Source organism: Chanodichthys erythropterus, chromosome 14, assembly GCF_024489055.1.
Source record: "Chanodichthys erythropterus isolate Z2021 chromosome 14, ASM2448905v1, whole genome shotgun sequence".
Classification (NCBI taxonomy): Eukaryota; Metazoa; Chordata; class Actinopteri; order Cypriniformes; family Xenocyprididae; genus Chanodichthys; species Chanodichthys erythropterus.
The window spans coordinates 14,322,779-14,341,115 of NC_090234.1; the positions used below are offsets into that span (position 1 = coordinate 14,322,779).

At 32.4% G+C, this 18,337-nt stretch overlaps 1 protein-coding gene across 3 annotated transcripts in view; it reads left to right on the forward strand.

The window, feature by feature from the left end:
- Positions 1-3,166: 3,166 nt before the first annotated feature.
- il1rl1 (interleukin 1 receptor-like 1) overlaps positions 3,167-18,337 on the forward strand; it is a 67,510-nt gene continuing 52,339 nt past the window's right edge. The window contains exons 1-6 of one of the 3 annotated variants that reach the window (XM_067409798.1): positions 3,167-3,253; positions 3,358-3,449; positions 4,012-4,264; positions 4,365-4,524; positions 7,019-7,169; positions 7,242-7,307. In XM_067409798.1, coding sequence (XP_067265899.1) covers positions 3,368-3,449; positions 4,012-4,264; positions 4,365-4,524; positions 7,019-7,169; positions 7,242-7,307 — 712 coding nt within the window. In that variant the 5' untranslated portion in view covers positions 3,167-3,253; positions 3,358-3,367. Of the gene's footprint in view, positions 3,254-3,278; positions 3,450-4,011; positions 4,265-4,364; positions 4,525-7,018; positions 7,170-7,241; positions 7,308-18,337 lie in introns of those variants that run through there. The other 2 variants (XM_067409799.1, XM_067409800.1) reach the window with 2 other exon arrangements.

Below are 18,337 nucleotides of genomic sequence, written 5' to 3' on the forward strand. Positions count from 1 at the left end.
ATGTCTGAAACCTAAAATAAACATTATGTTGTTGAAAACACTGCATAGTTGTGATAAATGAGAAGTGCTGAGCGCGTGTCTGGCTCTGAGCCAGTCAAAGCACGCGAAAGCACAGTTTGAATCTGGCAGTTAAGTGATGTCACTGAACGTTCTAAATCCCATATTTGGGACCATACTCTCAGGGGCACAGAAATAAAAATCCCATATGTGGGACTCAAAAAGTTAAAGGTGATAGAGAGGATTTTTTCGTCGACTGAGAATCCATGTTACTGAGTTTTTGAAGAACAGCCCCCCTCCTTCACAGCTGGTTTCAAAGGAACGCCCCCCAAAACTCATGCACGAGAATTGGAACACGAGTGTTTACCATTGGCATTCGCTGTGTAGTGTATTTTGGATTCATTATTTTGGACTCACCGCAGGTAACTCATAATCTGCAGTTGTTATTCCTGTCTCCTGACAAAAACATTGCATGATGCCAGGGTCGGAAATGGCTGAGACTTTTTTTTTTTTTACTTTCAATGACTTTTCAGATGTATTTAAATATAAAATATTATACAATTATATAATCTGCTAACATTAAACAGGCCTATTTCATGTTTCCTCCAAACAATATTTTCTTAAGCACATTGAAAGGCCAATGAACAACATTTATGAATTGTGTGTGGCACAAACATGTTCATTCAACAGAATCTTTGCTTGGAGAAAATAACCTGTTTGATTTTGGCCAAATTAAAGATACATTGTCTAGGAATTTGCATATGTGGTGCATACTGAATTGAACAGGTCACAAACATTTTAAATACATTTGTCCTCAGGTTAAAGAAAACTGCATGTTTTGGATGGTTACCACTCAGTTTAGTATACTTTGAAAATCAACAATTACACATTTAAAGGGGAATCCAGTTTTAATGCAAAAGGAAGCTGATCTGCATTCTAAAAAGGAAAATAATTTGGATAATAATGTAAATATAATAATATTCACTCATCCCTTTTCTTAAACAATGGTTAAAAGAGTTGAAATATGATGTTTATCATTTTATAAAACTTTTTTGTTTTGAGGATGTTACCATAGACCAAATAGAGTTTTTTAAAAAACAAACAACAACAAAAAAACAAACAAACAAAAAAACCCATTGCAACCTGAACGTGCCCTTTTATTCTAATATTCGCTGAAATAATTTCAACTGCTGATTTTTACTCAATAAGCTGCAAGATTCTGGAAATTGAGAATCACCTTTTTTTAAATAGTGTTCACAATTCTCCCATGATTCTGAATAGACAACTAAAAAAAAAAATGTAATTTACTGATTCTCATCATGTTAATTGCTGCAGTCTATTTGCAAAAACATTAATTATTTTGAATGAATTATTTATAAAAATTGGTTTGAATAAATGATTCAATGTATCAATTATAAAGATGTCACAGATGAATCGTTTTTGAACAGTTCTTTGTAATGAATGAATCAATGACAAATACATTTTTAACAATCATTTGTCGCCACCTACTGGTGTAACAATGTAATTGATGCAATCTTTATTTGAAGTATCAAGTTACTTTCAAAGGGTCATTTACTCTATTTTGTTCACTTTCGTTTGTGATGGGGGACTGGTTGTCTTCCTTGGTTGCGAGGAGTTTGGGTTTGCTCAATCCGTGTATCATTCGTTCATTCATTTTTCTATATAAAACCAAAAATCAAAAAACAAAAAAACAAAAAAAAATGTTATTTTCCGATTTTCGATTTTGTGCTCAAATTAAAAATGGAAAAAACGGATAACGAGCCCTAAAATTACATTTTGGTTTTCTCATTGGATGCAAGTGGCTTACCGGAAGTGATCATTACGCGCGCGGGGAAAGCGTCAAAGCGAGTGACATGGCCGGACTGAAATAGTTAATGATACATATACTAAAATACAATAGTTAGAAAGATATGAGACGAAATAATTAATAAATATAAATGTGCATAAACATATAGGCCTACAAGAAATAAATGCAATGTAAAAGCTAAGGAAACTGAATCATCATAAAGTTGCTCAAAATATTGGCCATATACAGTGTTAATGCAAAAAGTAACTAGTTATTATTATTATTATTATTATTATAGCTACATGAATTACTGCACTTATTCACATTGCGGTTCAGGGGGTTTTCCAGCACAACAGCCTAACCAGATGAGCACTGTCTGTCACTGTAACTCAAAGGCCTCTCGTGTGTTTTGCACTTCTCTCATTTTAGGAGATAACCTTTCTTAGCACTTAGAAAACAGGAAGTTCTTGCTCTGCTTGTGGCTTCTTTGTCCGTGGGGTTTCGTCTTGCTTAATTTCCACCAAAATTCATACGCAGCAGCTCTGAACATGTCATCATATACTTCAATGAATGCAATAATACAGTAGTGCCAAAAGTGATGTCCGGAGGGGGTATTTGTTTTAAATGACACTATAAGTTGGATTAAACCATCAAAATATGGGGAAAATATTTTATATTTTTAAACATTTTAAATATGAGGGAAGAACAAAACACTAAACTTGATAAAGGTATTTATCTGACAAAATTATTTGGCATAAAAAAGGTAAACTACATTTACAGGTTTTATTTTACTATGCAAAAAAACAAATGTATAGAAAAACAAAAGCATTTGACAGTTTTTAATATTTCATTGGCTCTCTCTTGCTTTTGCATGAGTTCATTTCTTTCTTTTTTTTTTGACAGGACAAAATGACGTTGCACAATTTATGTTTCATTGCGTTATCACAAATAAAACAATTGACTCCAAGCACAACTACGCAAGATGCTTACAAAACAGATTTATGGAAAAAAAATAGGTAACACTTTAGTTTGTATCTCACAATTAACTAGTTGCTTATTAGCTTGCATATTACTATTTGCTGTTTATTAGTATTTATTTATTTAAGGGGATTGTTGAACTTGAATATGGATAAAAGCATCTGCCACATGCATAAATGTTAATGTAATAAAAAGTATTTGTTGATCTTGCTTCTGAAAATAAAACCGTTTAATGTTTTATGAACTTTTAAAACTTGCTTAATCCCTTTAATCTCTTCTGATTATGATATCCTGTTTTCAAAAGTGTAACGTCAAGAAAGAGCGATAAAGTGAAGATTAAATGATAGAAGAGTTGGGTAAATTACATCCTCTTTCATCTACCACAGACTGTTGCAAATAAATCAGCCATCAGATTCACTAGAACTATTTCATTATTACGCACTGGAACCGATTGCACATCCTGACATAAAGGTACCGCATTTTTATTTTTCATTCATTTTTAGAGTTATCAGTATATGGTGTTGCATTATAGTAAAGTAGTTATGAACTGAAATTTTAGCCTTTGAGATTATTAGCTTTACAGGGATGATGATGATGAGGATGTTACAGATGATTTTGCTCCTGACTGAATCTGTCCTGATCTCGTCATATCAGTTGAACTCCACAGGTAACTTCATTTTAGAAAATTTGTTTAAAAATTGGTATTTGGGTTGTTGACAAAAGGACAGATTTTGGGTTAAATAGAGATGCTGAGATGCTTTTGATATTGTCAAAAAAAAAAAAAAAATCTTTAATTCTTTTATGTTTTTATTTATTAGCACTTTAAAAAAAAAATAGATGGGGTAGTTGACAGATTTTAAGTCATTTATATATATATATATTTATTGATTTGCACATTTCTTTAAAAATAGATATTTGAGTTGTTGACAAGTGAACAGATTTTCAGTTGTTTATTTACTTTTATTTATTTGCACATTTGTTAAAAAAAGTTATATGGGTTAACAAATGGACAGATTTTGGAATAAAAGGAGAAGCTGATATGCTTTTTTGGCAAAGGAAAAAGTTTTTTTTTTTTTTCAAAAAATAAACTGGTTGACCTATTTTTTTATTTGTTTATTTGTTTGAAGGGATTATTTAACTGAATATTCATATGTATTCAGATAATTTTGCTCCTGACTGGGTTAAAAGAAGATGCTTTAAACACATTTAAACGTGTATTTTTTTATTAGTTAAGTGTGGAAAACCTGATAAAAAGAAAACCGTGAGAGTGCTAGCTGGAGAATCCCTGTATTTACCCTGCCCTAACGATGACTGCCATATTGAGACTGAAGACACCTCGTATGAATGGTTCAAATACATCGAAAGAACAGAGCAGGTTGAGCAAATCGGGACGGAGGAGAGCGAACGCATCCATTACCATCTTTCTGAATTATACATCCTATGGTTGACCCTGAACGACACAGGATGCTACATCACACGCTGGTGATCGCACACACTTCCATTCACTGTCAATGCACCTGCAAACTTTATTCACGTTTCATCCCAGAATCTTCCTCTAACAGCGGTGTGTGTCGTCCTGTAGGTGGTATGAGGAGGACAAATGTGATGAATATATAACTGACGTTGTGGTTTATGAGGAGTTCAACAGAGATCTCTTGGACTATACTCCGGAAGAAGAAAAGCCGTCAAAAATCTACTGTCCAGTGTGTGAATATCAGCAGGCCACGTTCATCTGGTATAAGGTACTGTATGATGTTTGTGGTAAATTTGACAGCATGTTTGCAATGTATGAGTCAAAACTAAGATCATTCATCATTTGATCTGATCAAGGTTTAGACATGACAAATATCCTGTGTTTGACTTGGAAATGATTCATACAATGTCATGTTGGCTGCAAAGGGGAATTCAGCTCGTATTGTTAATAATTTACTAAATTATAACACTGAATGAAAATAAAGACAATAATAGGAAACTTTTTAGTTTCACTATAGGCTGTTTTTCATCCGTTCAAAAAGGTCATGAATTTCATTTTATAATGTTCCCTAAGGTCCAGTTATAGTAAGATTTGTACATGAAAAGCAGTCATAATTTAGAAATAAATGGCCATTGCGTGAGCCCATTCGCTCTTAAAGGGAATGGGAGATGACACTCTGATTGGTTTATTAAAAGTTACGCCCATTAATCATTAAGAGAATAGGGACAACCCATTTCAAAAATGTGCCCCGGCGCATTTTCCGTCGTTAAAATAGCAAAAGTGGATTTGGACACTTCCTGAGTGCAGCTGTGCCGTGCGCTTTACACTTTGCGTTTAGAAAATAAGATTTTCTTATCAAGGTGATAAAATGTTGTGTAGCAAAAATGAGTACACCCTCCTGAAAGTTACTAAATAAAATGAAATTAAAAATTTCTGGTGTAGATTTAAGGCAATGTTTGATCAACAGGTAAGTATGTTGAACCAAAACATTTAAAGGGAAGTAATTTCTTGACAGTTAAAAGTGTTATATAGCCCACTGAATCATTCTCAGACGTAATACTGACAACAATTGGGAGAGAATCATCATGAGCACAAAAGAGGACAAGAGGATTACCAAATCATTGTTTTATTTTGTGAAAATATAGCAAAAGTAACACAGAAATTCAAAAACAATGGACTTGTGACAAGGCCCCTGAAATAATCAGGATTTCATTTGGGGATGAGGGATTTTTTTGCTAGACAAAGAGCAGGAGAAATACCAAGCGAGTGTCTCAGAGCCATCAAAAGCTCTGAAAGAGTGAGTGTTTATCTCACAGAGTAAGATGAAGTCTGCAGAAATGGCATGCATGGTTGTTGTTCTCACTGTAGCCAAAGCACAATAAAGTCAATTAGCCATTTCCAAAGCCCATATTTACAAAAATATATCAATACTCTGGTCTCATGAGACCAAATCAACTAACTGCATCCAAAATGTTCTGGTGTTGCTAGAGGAGGAGTACAGTGAGAAGTGCCTGCTTCCCACAGTAAAGTTCAGAGGTAGTAAAGCTCTTATATAGGGATGTATGAGTGTGAAGGTGTGTGCTTTATCAATGCTGTCATGAATTCACACACCACTGTGTAATTTAATACACAAACTTGAAACAGAAGATATTACCTTTTCCTCATTCCCTGCATTGTTGGGCATTTTTTTCAACATGACAATGAGGATATGCATTCACCCAAGGTGAAAAACCTTCTGTGGGCACGTATTGCACTCAATATTTACACTCTTGAGCGCCTGTGAGGGATTCTGTAGAGACGAGTTGAGCAACACTCCCCGTTAAAGATCAGGGCATTTAAGGAGCTCATCATTCAGGAGTTAAACAGGACAGATATGACGATTTGTCATGAACTTGTTCACTCTGTGTCAAGAAGGGTCAGAGCAGTATATTCAAAATTATGGAGGAAATACTAAGAAATAGAATATTATACATTTGTTTAATTAAATCTAGGGTGTACTCATTTCTGCAATCCTTAATTTAAACAAAATTGGCTATTTTACTTATTATATGGCTATTAATGACATATATTTCTCAGTTTTTATTATGTATATGTTTAATACATTTCAGTTTTGCCATCTTTCCATGAGTTGTATTAGTGATCATTAAGAAAATACATATTTTGTATTTGTTCAAAGGGGGTTACTCATTTATGCTGTGCACTGTAGATATATACTGTATGAAAAAGGTCTGTCAAGACAAATCTTAAGTTGGCTTGAGAAAGCTGGACCAGAAAGTTTGAATAAGTTTAAAAATCTTAAAGTTTGAAGGGTTTAAGTTTGAAATATGAAGTTTAAAGTAGTTTGATTGTTTTGAAGGCAATACAGTCTATCGGAAAAACAGATAGAAATATGATAGATGGATGGATGGATGGATGGATGGATGGATGGATGGATGGATAGATAGATAGATAGATAGATAGATAGATAGATAGATAGATAGATAGATAGATAGATAGATAGATAGATAGATAGATAGATAGATAGATAGATAGATAGATAGATAGATAGATAGATAGATAGATAGATAGGACAACTTAAGATAGATATTTCTCAAGCCAAGTTAATTATACATCAGGAACTGTAGAATCAGTTGAAATTATAATTACAGTTGATTATGGAAAGTGTGAATTACACTCTTATGTTTAAATCTACTCCATCAAAGTTTCCTTCTAACTGTGTGCATGACTGCAACATCATTGTCCCGATCTTTTCTCTTTGGCAGAATTTCTCTCTTATTCCAAACCAGTCTGCAGAGTATTTACTTCTCCGTAACTCTTCAAAAGAAAGCAAGGTTATTTACAGCTGTGTTTGCACCTGGGAGCACAACGGGATAAAACACAACCGCTCTGGATTTCGCGAACTGATCATCAGAGGTATATATTCCTCATCCGGCCATGTCCGGTCCTAGAAGTTTGTTTCTAACACCGTCTTCCTCTTGTTCATAGATATGTCCAGCAGTTCTCCTAGGTTTCAACTTCCCATCAATAACTCCATTGTGATCACTGATGTGGGTAAGGAATGGGTTAAAATCTCTTACCATCATTAGTTGATGTTAATTTCTACATTTACTAATACATTTTTTAAATTAAAAGTAGTATTAGTTAACATTGGTTAATGCACTGTGAGTGTGAACTAACATGAACGAATAAACAACTATTTTTTAGCTAACATTGATAATGATTTTTAAATGTTGTACACATTATTGCTCACTGTTCGTTTGTTAGTTAATACGTTAACTAATTTTAACAAATGTATGTAAGCTTGTTTCCGCCACTAAATAAAATAATAAAAAAGGTAATTGTGACATTTTATCTCACAATTGTGATTATCAAGTCAGAATTGCGAGATATAAACTAACAATTCTGAGGAAAAACGTCAATATGTTTTCCCTCACATTTGGACATTGTATCTCGCAATTCTGACTTTATATCTCACAATTCTGACTTTATATCTCGCAATTCTGACTTGATATCACGCAATTCTGACTTTATATCTCGCAATTCTGACTTTATATCTCGCAATTCTGACTTTATATCTCGCAATTCTGACTTGATATCACGCAATTCTGACTTTATATCTCGCAATTCTGACTTTATATCTCGCAATTCTGACTTTATATCATGCAATTCTGACTTTATATCACGCAATTCTGACTTTATATCTCACAATTCTGACTTTATATCTCGCAATTCTGACTTTATATCTCGCAATTCTGACTTTATAACTCGCAATTCTGACTTTACATCTCACAATTCTGACTTTATATCTCGCAATTCTGACTTTATAACTCGCAATTCTGACTTTACATCTCACAATTCTGAATTTATATCTCGCAATTCTGACTTTATATCTCACAATTCTGACTTTATATCACGCAATTCTGACTTTATATCTCGCAATTCTGACTTTATATCTCACAATTCTGACTTTATATCACGCAATTCTGACTTTATATCTCGCAATTCTGACTTTATATCTCACAATTCTGACTTTATATCACGCAATTCTGACTTTATATCTCGCAATTCTGACTTTATATCTCGCAATTCTGACTTTATATCATGCAATTCTGACTTTATATCACGCAATTCTGACTTTATATCTCACAATTCTGACTTTATATCTCGCAATTCTGACTTTATATCTCGCAATTCTGACTTTACAACTCGCAATTCTGACTTTACATCTCACAATTCTGACTTTATATCTCGCAATTCTGACTTTACATCTCACAATTCTGACTTTATATCTCGCAACTCTGACTTTACATCACACAATTCTGACTTTATATCTCGAAATTCTGACTTTATATCTCCCTATTCTGACTTTATATCTCGCAATTCTGACTTTATATCTCACAATTCTGACTTTACATCTCGCAATTCTGACTTTATATCTCGCAATTCTGACTTTATATCTCGCAATTCTGACTTTACATCTCCCTATTCTGACTTTATATCTCGCAATTCTGACTTTATATCTCACAATTCTGACTTTATATCTCGCAATTCTGACTTTATATCTCGAAATTCTGACTTTATATCTCCCTATTCTGACTTTATATCTCGCAATTCTGACTTTATATCTCTCAATTCTGACTTTATATCTCTCAATTCTGACTTTATATCTCGCAATTCTGACTTTATATCTCGCAATTCTGACTTTATATTTCACAATTCTGACTTTATATCTCTCAATTCTGACTTTATAACTCGCAATTCTGACTTTACATCTCACAATTCTGAATTTATATCTCGCAATTCTGACTTTATATCTCACAATTCTGACTTTATATCACGCAATTCTGACTTTATATCTCGCAATTCTGACTTTATATCTCACAATTCTGACTTTATATCACGCAATTCTGACTTTATATCTCGCAATTCTGACTTTATATCTCACAATTCTGACTTTATATCACGCAATTCTGACTTTATATCTCGCAATTCTGACTTTATATCTCGCAATTCTGACTTTATATCATGCAATTCTGACTTTATATCACGCAATTCTGACTTTATATCTCACAATTCTGACTTTATATCTCGCAATTCTGACTTTATATCTCGCAATTCTGACTTTACAACTCGCAATTCTGACTTTACATCTCACAATTCTGACTTTATATCTCGCAATTCTGACTTTACATCTCACAATTCTGACTTTATATCTCGCAACTCTGACTTTACATCACACAATTCTGACTTTATATCTCGAAATTCTGACTTTATATCTCCCTATTCTGACTTTATATCTCGCAATTCTGACTTTATATCTCACAATTCTGACTTTACATCTCGCAATTCTGACTTTATATCTCGCAATTCTGACTTTATATCTCGCAATTCTGACTTTACATCTCCCTATTCTGACTTTATATCTCGCAATTCTGACTTTATATCTCACAATTCTGACTTTATATCTCGCAATTCTGACTTTATATCTCGAAATTCTGACTTTATATCTCCCTATTCTGACTTTATATCTCGCAATTCTGACTTTATATCTCTCAATTCTGACTTTATATCTCTCAATTCTGACTTTATATCTCGCAATTCTGACTTTATATCTCGCAATTCTGACTTTATATTTCACAATTCTGACTTTATATCTCTCAATTCTGACTTTATATCTCTCAATTCTGACTTTATATCTCGCAATTCTGACTTTATATCTCGCAATTCTGACTTTACATCTCACAATTCTGACTTTATATCTCGAAATTCTGACTTTATATCTCCCTATTCTGACTTTATATCTCGCAATTCTGACTTTATATCTCACAATTCGGACTTTACATCTCACAATTCTGACTTTATATCTCGAAATTCTGACTTTATATCTCCCTATTCTGACTTTATATCTCGCAATTCTGACTTTATATCTCGCAATTCTGACTTTATATCTCACAATTCTGACTTTACATCTCACAATTCTGACTTTATATCTCGAAATTCTGACTTTATATCTCCTTATTCTGACTTTATATCTCGCAATTCTGACTTTATATCTCGCAATTCTGACTTTACATCTCACAATTCTGACTTTATATCTCGAAATTCTGACTTTATATCTCCTTATTCTGACTTTATATCTCGAAATTCTGACTTTATATCTCCCTATTCTGACTTTATATCTCGCAATTCTGACTTTATATCTCACAATTCTGACTTTATATCTCTCAATTCTGACTTTATATCTCTCAATTCTGACTTTACATCTCGCAATTCTGACTTTATATATCGCAATTCTGACTTTATATCTCGCAATTCTGAATTTATATCTCGCAATTCTGACTTTATATCTCTCAATTCTGACTTTATATATCTCAATTCTGACTTTATATCTCACAATTCTGACTTTATATATCGCAATTCTGACTTTATATCTCGCAATTCTGACTTTATATCTCACAATTCTGACTTTATATATCGCAATTCTGAATTTATATCTCGCAATTCTGACTTTATATCTCGCAATTCTGACTTTATATCTCGCAATTCTGACTTTACATCTCGCAATTCTGACTTTACATCTCACAATTCTGACTTTATATCTCGCAATTCTGACTTTACATCTCGCAATTCTGACTTTACATCTCACAATTCTGACTTTACATCTCACAATTCTGACTTTATATCTCGCAATTCTGACTTTATAACTCGCTATTCTGACTTTATATCTCACAATTCTGACTTTATAACTTGCAATTCTGACTTTACATCTCGCAATTCTGACTTTACATCTCACAATTCTGACTTTATATCTCGCAATTCTGACTTTACATCTCACAATTCTGACTTTATATCTCGCAATTCTGACTTTATATCTCGCAATTCTGACTTTATATCTCGCAATTCTGACTTTATATCTCACAATTCTGACTTTATATCTCGCAATTCTGACTTTATATCTCGCAATTCTGACTTTATAACTCGCTATTCTGACTTTATATCTCACAATTCTGACTTTATATCTCAGAATTCTGACTTTACATCTCACAATTCTGACTTTACATCTCACAATTCTGACTTTATATCTCGCAATTCTGACTTTATATCTCGCAATTCTGACTTTATATCTCGCAACTCTGACTTTATATCTCACAATTCTGACTTTATATCTCGCAAGTCTGACTTTATATCTCACAATTATGACTTTATATCTCGCAATTCTGACTTTATATCTCACAATTCTGACTTTATATCTCGCAATTCTGACTTTACATCTCACAATTCTGACTTTACATCTCACAATTCTGACTTTATATCTCACAATTCTGACTTTACATCTCTCAATTCTGACTTTATATCTCGCAATTCTGACTTTATATCTCCCTATTCTGACTTTATATCTCGCAATTCTGACTTTACATCTCGCAATTCTGAATTTATATCTCGCAATTCTGACTTTATATCTCTCAATTCTGACTTTATATATCTCAATTCTGACTTTATATCTCACAATTCTGACTTTATATATCGCAATTCTGAATTTATATCTCGCAATTCTGACTTTATATCTCACAATTCTGACTTTATATGTCGCAATTCTGACTTTACATCTCACAATTCTGACTTTATATCTCTCAATTCTGACTTTATATATCGCAATTCTGACTTTATATCACGCATTTCTGACTTTATATATCGCAATTCTGAATTTATATCTCGCAATTCTGACTTTATATCTCTCAATTCTGACTTTATATATCGCAATTCTGACTTTATATCTCGCAATTCTGACTTTATATCTCACAATTCTGACTTTATATCTCGCAATTCTGACTTTACATCTCACAATTCTGACTTTACATCTCACAATTCTGACTTTATATCTCACAATTCTGACTTTACATCTCTCAATTCTGACTTTATATCTCGCAATTCTGACTTTATATATCGCAATTCTGACTTTACATCTCGCAATTCTGAATTTATATCTCGCAATTCTGACTTTATATCTCTCAATTCTGACTTTATATATCTCAATTCTGACTTTATATCTCACAATTCTGACTTTATATATCGCAATTCTGAATTTATATCTCTCAATTCTGACTTTATATCTCACAATTCTGACTTTATATGTCGCAATTCTGACTTTACATCTCACAATTCTGACTTTATATCTCTCAATTCTGACTTTATATATCGCAATTCTGACTTTATATCACGCATTTCTGACTTTATATCTCGCAATTCTGACTTTATATCTCACAATTCTGACTTTATATCTCGCAATTCTGACTTTATATCTCGCAATTCTGACTTTATATCTCGCAATTCTGACTTTATATCTCACAATTCTGACTTTATATCTCGCAATTCTGACTTTACATCTCACAATTCTGACTTTATATCTCGCAATTCTGACTTTATATCTCACAATTCTGACTTTATATCTCGCAATTCTGACTTTACATCTCGCAATTCTGACTTTATATCTCGCAATTCTGACTTTATAACTCGCTATTCTGACTTTATATCTTGCAATTCTGACTTTATATCACACAATTCTGACTTTATATATCGCAATTCTGACTTTATATCACGCATTTCTGACTTTATATCTCGCAATTCTGACTTTATATCTCGCTATTCTGACTTTATATCTCGCTATTCTGACTTTATATCTCACAATTCTGACTTTATATCTCGCAATTCTGACTTTATATCTCGAAATTCTGACTTTATATCTCGCAATTCTGACTTTATATCTCGCAATTCTGACTTTATATCTCGCAATTCTGACTTTATATCTCGAAATTCTGACTTTATATCTCGCAATTCTGACTTTACATCTCACAATTCTGACTTTATATCTCGAAATTCTGACTTTATATCTCCCTATTCTGACTTTATATCTCGCAATTCTGACTTTATATCTCACAATTCTGACTTTATATCTCTCAATTCTGACTTTATATCTCTCAATTCTGACTTTATATCTCGCAATTCTGACTTTATATCTCGCAATTCTGACTTTACATCTCACAATTCTGACTTTATATCTCGAAATTCTGACTTTATATCTCCCTATTCTGACTTTATATCTCGCAATTCTGACTTTATATCTCACAATTCGGACTTTACATCTCACAATTCTGACTTTATATCTCGAAATTCTGACTTTATATCTCCCTATTCTGACTTTATATCTCGCAATTCTGACTTTATATCTCGCAATTCTGACTTTATATCTCACAATTCTGACTTTACATCTCACAATTCTGACTTTATATCTCGAAATTCTGACTTTATATCTCCCTATTCTGACTTTATATCTCGCAATTCTGACTTTATATCTTGCAATTCTGACTTTACATCTCACAATTCTGACTTTATATCTCGAAATTCTGACTTTATATCTCCCTATTCTGACTTTATATCTCGCAATTCTGACTTTATATCTCACAATTCTGACTTTATATCTCTCAATTCTGACTTTATATCTCTCAATTCTGACTTTATATCTCTCAATTCTGACTTTATATCTCTCAATTCTGACTTTATATCTCGCAATTCTGACTTTATATCTCGCAATTCTGACTTTATATTTCACAATTCTGACTTTATATCTCTCAATTCTGACTTTATATCTCTCAATTCTGACTTTATATCTCGCAATTCTGACTTTATATCTCGCAATTCTGACTTTACATCTCACAATTCTGACTTTATATCTCGAAATTCTGACTTTATATCTCCCTATTCTGACTTTATATCTCGCAATTCTGACTTTATATCTCACAATTCGGACTTTACATCTCACAATTCTGACTTTATATCTCGAAATTCTGACTTTATATCTCCCTATTCTGACTTTATATCTCGCAATTCTGACTTTATATCTCGCAATTCTGACTTTATATCTCACAATTCTGACTTTACATCTCACAATTCTGACTTTATATCTCGAAATTCTGACTTTATATCTCCTTATTCTGACTTTATATCTCGCAATTCTGACTTTATATCTCGCAATTCTGACTTTACATCTCACAATTCTGACTTTATATCTCGAAATTCTGACTTTATATCTCCTTATTCTGACTTTATATCTCGAAATTCTGACTTTATATCTCCCTATTCTGACTTTATATCTCGCAATTCTGACTTTATATCTCACAATTCTGACTTTATATCTCTCAATTCTGACTTTATATCTCTCAATTCTGACTTTACATCTCGCAATTCTGACTTTATATATCGCAATTCTGACTTTATATCTCGCAATTCTGAATTTATATCTCGCAATTCTGACTTTATATCTCTCAATTCTGACTTTATATATCTCAATTCTGACTTTATATCTCACAATTCTGACTTTATATATCGCAATTCTGACTTTATATCTCGCAATTCTGACTTTATATCTCGCAATTCTGACTTTATATCTCTCAATTCTGACTTTATATATCTCAATTCTGACTTTATATCTCACAATTCTGACTTTATATATCGCAATTCTGAATTTATATCTCGCAATTCTGACTTTATATCTCGCAATTCTGACTTTATATCTCGCAATTCTGACTTTACATCTCGCAATTCTGACTTTACATCTCACAATTCTGACTTTATATCTCGCAATTCTGACTTTACATCTCACAATTCTGACTTTATATCTCGCAATTCTGACTTTATAACTCGCTATTCTGACTTTATATCTCACAATTCTGACTTTATAACTCGCAATTCTGACTTTACATCTCGCAATTCTGACTTTACATCTCACAATTCTGACTTTATATCTCGCAATTCTGACTTTACATCTCACAATTCTGACTTTATATCTCGCAATTCTGACTTTATATCTCGCAATTCTGACTTTATATCTCGCAATTCTGACTTTATATCTCACAATTCTGACTTTATATCTCGCAATTCTGACTTTATATCTCGCAATTCTGACTTTATAACTCGCTATTCTGACTTTATATCTCACAATTCTGACTTTATATCTCAGAATTCTGACTTTACATCTCACAATTCTGACTTTACATCTCACAATTCTGACTTTATATCTCGCAATTCTGACTTTATATCTCGCAATTCTGACTTTATATCTCGCAACTCTGACTTTATATCTCACAATTCTGACTTTATATCTCGCAATTCTGACTTTATATCTCACAATTCTGACTTTATATCTCGCAATTCTGACTTTATATCTCACAATTCTGACTTTATATCTCGCAATTCTGACTTTACATCTCACAATTCTGACTTTACATCTCACAATTCTGACTTTATATCTCACAATTCTGACTTTACATCTCTCAATTCTGACTTTATATCTCGCAATTCTGACTTTATATCTCCCTATTCTGACTTTATATCTCGCAATTCTGACTTTACATCTCGCAATTCTGAATTTATATCTCGCAATTCTGACTTTATATCTCTCAATTCTGACTTTATATATCTCAATTCTGACTTTATATCTCACAATTCTGACTTTATATATCGCAATTCTGAATTTATATCTCGCAATTCTGACTTTATATCTCACAATTCTGACTTTATATGTCGCAATTCTGACTTTACATCTCACAATTCTGACTTTATATCTCTCAATTCTGACTTTATATATCGCAATTCTGACTTTATATCACGCATTTCTGACTTTATATATCGCAATTCTGAATTTATATCTCGCAATTCTGACTTTATATCTCTCAATTCTGACTTTATATATCGCAATTCTGACTTTATATCTCGCAATTCTGACTTTATATCTCACAATTCTGACTTTATATCTCGCAATTCTGACTTTACATCTCACAATTCTGACTTTACATCTCACAATTCTGACTTTATATCTCACAATTCTGACTTTACATCTCTCAATTCTGACTTTATATCTCGCAATTCTGACTTTATATATCGCAATTCTGACTTTACATCTCGCAATTCTGAATTTATATCTCGCAATTCTGACTTTATATCTCTCAATTCTGACTTTATATATCTCAATTCTGACTTTATATCTCACAATTCTGACTTTATATATCGCAATTCTGAATTTATATCTCTCAATTCTGACTTTATATCTCACAATTCTGACTTTATATGTCGCAATTCTGACTTTACATCTCACAATTCTGACTTTATATCTCTCAATTCTGACTTTATATATCGCAATTCTGACTTTATATCACGCATTTCTGACTTTATATCTCGCAATTCTGACTTTATATCTCACAATTCTGACTTTATATCTCGCAATTCTGACTTTATATCTCGCAATTCTGACTTTATATCTCGCAATTCTGACTTTATATCTCACAATTCTGACTTTATATCTCGCAATTCTGACTTTACATCTCACAATTCTGACTTTATATCTCGCAATTCTGACTTTATATCTCACAATTCTGACTTTATATCTCGCAATTCTGACTTTACATCTCGCAATTCTGACTTTATATCTCGCAATTCTGACTTTATAACTCGCTATTCTGACTTTATATCTTGCAATTCTGACTTTATATCACACAATTCTGACTTTATATATCGCAATTCTGACTTTATATCACGCATTTCTGACTTTATATCTCGCAATTCTGACTTTATATCTCGCTATTCTGACTTTATATCTCGCTATTCTGACTTTATATCTCACAATTCTGACTTTATATCTCGCAATTCTGACTTTATATCTCGAAATTCTGACTTTATATCTCGCAATTCTGACTTTATATCTCGCAATTCTGACTTTATATCTCGCAATTCTGACTTTATATCTCGAAATTCTGACTTTATATCTCGCAATTCTGACTTTACATCTCACAATTCTGACTTTATATCTCGAAATTCTGACTTTATATCTCCCTATTCTGACTTTATATCTCGCAATTCTGACTTTATATCTCACAATTCTGACTTTATATCTCTCAATTCTGACTTTATATCTCTCAATTCTGACTTTATATCTCGCAATTCTGACTTTATATCTCGCAATTCTGACTTTACATCTCACAATTCTGACTTTATATCTCGAAATTCTGACTTTATATCTCCCTATTCTGACTTTATATCTCGCAATTCTGACTTTATATCTCACAATTCGGACTTTACATCTCACAATTCTGACTTTATATCTCGAAATTCTGACTTTATATCTCCCTATTCTGACTTTATATCTCGCAATTCTGACTTTATATCTCGCAATTCTGACTTTATATCTCACAATTCTGACTTTACATCTCACAATTCTGACTTTATATCTCGAAATTCTGACTTTATATCTCCCTATTCTGACTTTATATCTCGCAATTCTGACTTTATATCTTGCAATTCTGACTTTACATCTCACAATTCTGACTTTATATCTCGAAATTCTGACTTTATATCTCCCTATTCTGACTTTATATCTCGCAATTCTGACTTTATATCTCACAATTCTGACTTTATATCTCTCAATTCTGACTTTATATCTCTCAATTCTGACTTTACATCTCGCAATTCTGACTTTATATATCGCAATTCTGACTTTATATCTCGCAATTCTGAATTTATATCTCGCAATTCTGACTTTATATCTCTCAATTCTGACTTTATATATCTCAATACTGACTTTATATCTCACAATTCTGACTTTATATATCGCAATTCTGACTTTATATCTCGCAATTCTGACTTTATATCTCGCAATTCTGACTTTATATCTCGAAATTCTGACTTTATATCTCCCTATTCTGACTTTATATCTCGCAATTCTGACTTTATATCTCGCAATTCTGACTTTACATCTCGCAATTCTGACTTTATATCTCGAAATTCTGACTTTATATCTCCCTATTCTGACTTTATATCTCGCAATTCTGACTTTATATCTCGCAATTCTGACTTTATATCTCTCAATTCTGACTTTATATCTCTCAATTCTGACTTTACATCTCGCAATTCTGACTTTATATATCGCAATTCTGACTTTATATCTCGCAATTCTGAATTTATATCTCGCAATTCTGACTTTATATCTCTCAATTCTGACTTTATATATCTCAATACTGACTTTATATCTCACA